This window comes from Cetorhinus maximus, chromosome 2 (genome assembly GCF_964194155.1).
Source record: "Cetorhinus maximus chromosome 2, sCetMax3.hap1.1, whole genome shotgun sequence".
NCBI classification, from domain to species: domain Eukaryota; kingdom Metazoa; phylum Chordata; class Chondrichthyes; order Lamniformes; family Cetorhinidae; genus Cetorhinus; species Cetorhinus maximus.
Window position 1 is genome coordinate 173,439,906 of NC_135880.1, and position 3,383 is coordinate 173,443,288.

The following is a 3,383-nucleotide window of genomic DNA, read 5'->3' on the forward strand; positions in this document are numbered from 1 at the left end:
TCTATATCTGCCAGCTGTTTTGCATTACATATTATTTAGTGCTTAGCACTACTTGCCAATGGCTCTGCATTACTATGGCAAAAATGAAGGCTCTCTCTCTCCAGCACTGCAATGGTCTCCTTAACCAATGCTGCCACCCCTCCTCCTTTCTTTTCTAAACACCTTGTAACCCAAGGAATATTTAACACTCAGTTCTGCCCTTCCTTGAGCCAGGTCTCTGTTATCGCCACAACATCATATTTTCACATGGCCATCTGCACCTGTAACTCCCCAGTCTTATTTACTATACTCACCCTGACTTCACCTATTAACTTACTATTCTCTGCTAGTGTCATCTGTCCCTCCCAGTATTTTGTGCACCCTGGTATTCCTCTCTAACATTTTCTCTTGGTAACCCTTGCTAAGTTAGTTTAAAGCCCTCCCAACAGCACTAGTAAAACGCCCCACAAGGAACTCAGTCCCAGCTCTGTTCAGGTGCAACCCGTCCGGCTTGTACAGGTGCCACCTCCCCCAGAACCAGTCCCAGTGTCCCAGGAATCTAAAGCCCTCCCTCCTGCGCCATCTTTCCAGCCAAGCATTCATCTGCTTTATCCTCCTATTTCTGTACTCACTGGCACATGGCACTGGGAGTAATCTGGAAATGACTAGATTTGAGGTCCTGCTTGCTAATTTTCTGCCTAGCCCCCTAAATTCAGATTACAGAACCACACCCCCCTTCCTACCTAAGTCATTGGTACCAATGTGGACCACGACCTCTGGCTGTTCACCCTCCTCCAGAAGAATGTCCTGCAGCCACTCTGTGACATCCTTGACCCTGGCACCAGGGAGGCAATATACTATCCTGGAGTCACATCTATGGCCACAGAAAAGCCTGTCTGCTCCCCTAACCAATGAATCCCCTATCACTATTGCTCTTTCTTTCTTCTTCCTCCCCACCTGTACAGCCGAGCTGCTCGTGGTGCCACAAACCTGGCTCTGACTGCGGTCCTCTGAGGAACCAGCACCCTCACCAGCTTCCAAAACGGAAAACCAATTTGTGAGCGGGACCCCAGGGGACTCCTGCACTACCTGCCTACTTCTCTTGGACTACCTGGTGGTCACCCATTCCCTCTCTGTCGCCAGGCCCTTAAGCTGCGATGTGACCACCTCTCTGAGCGTGCTATTCATAGATCTCAGCCTCAGCAGATGTGCCACAGTGACTCTAGCCGCCACTTGAGCTCTGAAACCCAGAGCTCAAACTTCTGCCGCTGGCAGCACTTCCTGCACATGTGGCCGACTAGGACACCAGTAGTATCCATGACTTCACACATAGTACAGGACACGCATCCCACTCAACTGAGCTGCATTGCCATGTCTTAACTCCACTTCCCTTATATTAACTTTATTCTACTTTGGATTATTTACATTACTTTATTATATTGCCCCTAAATTTTACTTAATCCTGGCACTTCTCAGTTAAATCCAAGTACAACAATTTGTTTAAAAATATTACACTTTTCTAATTTACTCACCAGGCCCTGCTTAATAAGACCACCGCTCTTCTTTCTGAGGAAAGGTAGAAAAGGAAAGGAGCACCTCATCCCTCCTCACCAAACTCCCTCAGTCACCTCTGTTCTCAAACTATTGCTGCTTCTTGTGCTGTGTTTTTTTTTCAGGTTTAACATTTTATTGCAAAGGTTGCACTTCCTACGAAACTCATCCTCACACTAAAGCCTTTTTATTCTCTTGTGACAAAGAATATAAATACACTAAAAGATTTTTTAAAACAAAAAAAGTTACAGAATGGATTTCTTAGATACATTAGTCAGAATAGATTTCTCAGATATATTAGTCATAAATCAACTCATCCGCAAAAAAGGAATTCAATTCAAAAGGAAGCTTGGTACAAGGTTGGAATCCCACTTTAGATATCATCAGTGTCCTCATCATTGTCCCCAATATCGTCAAACTGGATTCCATTATCATCATCAGGTCCAAAGGTGTCTGTTTCATTGATTTTGGCATTCTCTGGAAGTTCACCATAGGCTTTTAAACTTCTTGCCTCATCTGCATTGTTTTTCAGGATGACATCAGCCTTATTATCCTGGTAATCTCTCAACCCAACCAATAAAATGTCCGACGTGTTTATCCAAACCTTCTTTCTCAGCTTCCCTTGAATATGGCAAAGCCCCTTCACACCATCAAAGCACATGGCTTCCAAACATCCATTGCCCAGCATCTTAATCGCCTGGGCATATTCCTGACCATCTTCTTTGAACACCAGCTCACGTTTCTCGGACTCATTTTTATTCTTACCACGTCGCCTATTTTTACCTCCCTTATTGGGCATGGCTCTATGTGTGTCCGCCTGCCTGCCTGCTCCTGTTCCCCGCACTGTGCTTCTTGTGCTGTTTTTAAAGCTCTTCTGCCCTGCTCTGCTCTCCTCTAGGTACTGTTCGCTGCCTGTTTCCTCCGTCTTTATCTACTTTACTGCTGAGGCCTGAAGACCCATCCCTTATTCTTGTCATTGGATTATTCATCAATTCTGTGCTCAACTGGACCCTATCTCTAGCGGGTCGCCATTGGATAGCTGTGACTGTTCAGTCAATCCGTTAATCTGTCATCGGATGGGCAGGCATCACACAGTAAAATGTGAAAAATTGTCCTTTTGGCTTCAGCTTTTATGCTAGAGAATCTGATCCATGGAGAAGGGAACAATGTGCCCCGACAGAGTTTGGACCAATCAATCGGGGCAGCACACAGGTTGTAAAGTTGAAAATTGTACTGCAGAATCAGGGCATTGACAGCCAGGACTGAAATGCTTGTGCACAATGTAGAAACTATTGCAAGGGAAGCTTCAACTATCCTGAATGGTGTTTGCGCCCTTCAGTTGATTAACTTTCAAATACTCCATTGATAAAATTAATGATTACATTCTTGTAATGTAATCTCTCGCCTCTAACAACCAATCCACCACATCTGAATATGTATTTCTGCTTTGCATGAATGGCATTACTAACACCACAGTATGTAGTGGATTGAGCCATTCTTGCCTGTAGTTGAACAATGAAAAAGATGCCCTTTAATGCTTCTGACAAGGGAAGCCATTCAGGAGACGGGGATCACTTTAAATACTGTTGAGCTAGAACAATTCCATGAATTCATGGGCCCTGGCAGCTTCATCACAGAAGATAGCAGAACCTCCAGAGAAATCAGATGGTGGATCAATATAGATGCTATTACTCTTCAATCTCTCTGGCATCTTGAAACCAGCAACAAAGATCTCAACATGTAGATCAAAATTACAGTCTACAATGCAGCTGATGTTAATGTCCTTCTGCCTGGCTCTGAGGACTGATCACTGACTCAGACTGAATGAATTCCCTTGTCTCGACAGTCAGGAG

The 3,383-nt window shown here is 44.6% G+C and overlaps 1 protein-coding gene across 1 annotated transcript; it reads right to left on the reverse strand.

The window, feature by feature from the left end:
- Positions 1-1,826: 1,826 nt before the first annotated feature.
- Positions 1,827-2,329, reverse strand: LOC144691480 (eukaryotic translation initiation factor 1A, X-chromosomal-like). Its single transcript, XM_078559603.1, has one exon. It carries the CDS (start codon positions 2,327-2,329, stop codon positions 1,904-1,906), a length of 426 nt encoding a protein of 141 aa, XP_078415729.1. The 3' UTR covers positions 1,827-1,903.
- Positions 2,330-3,383: the final 1,054 nt, after the last annotated feature.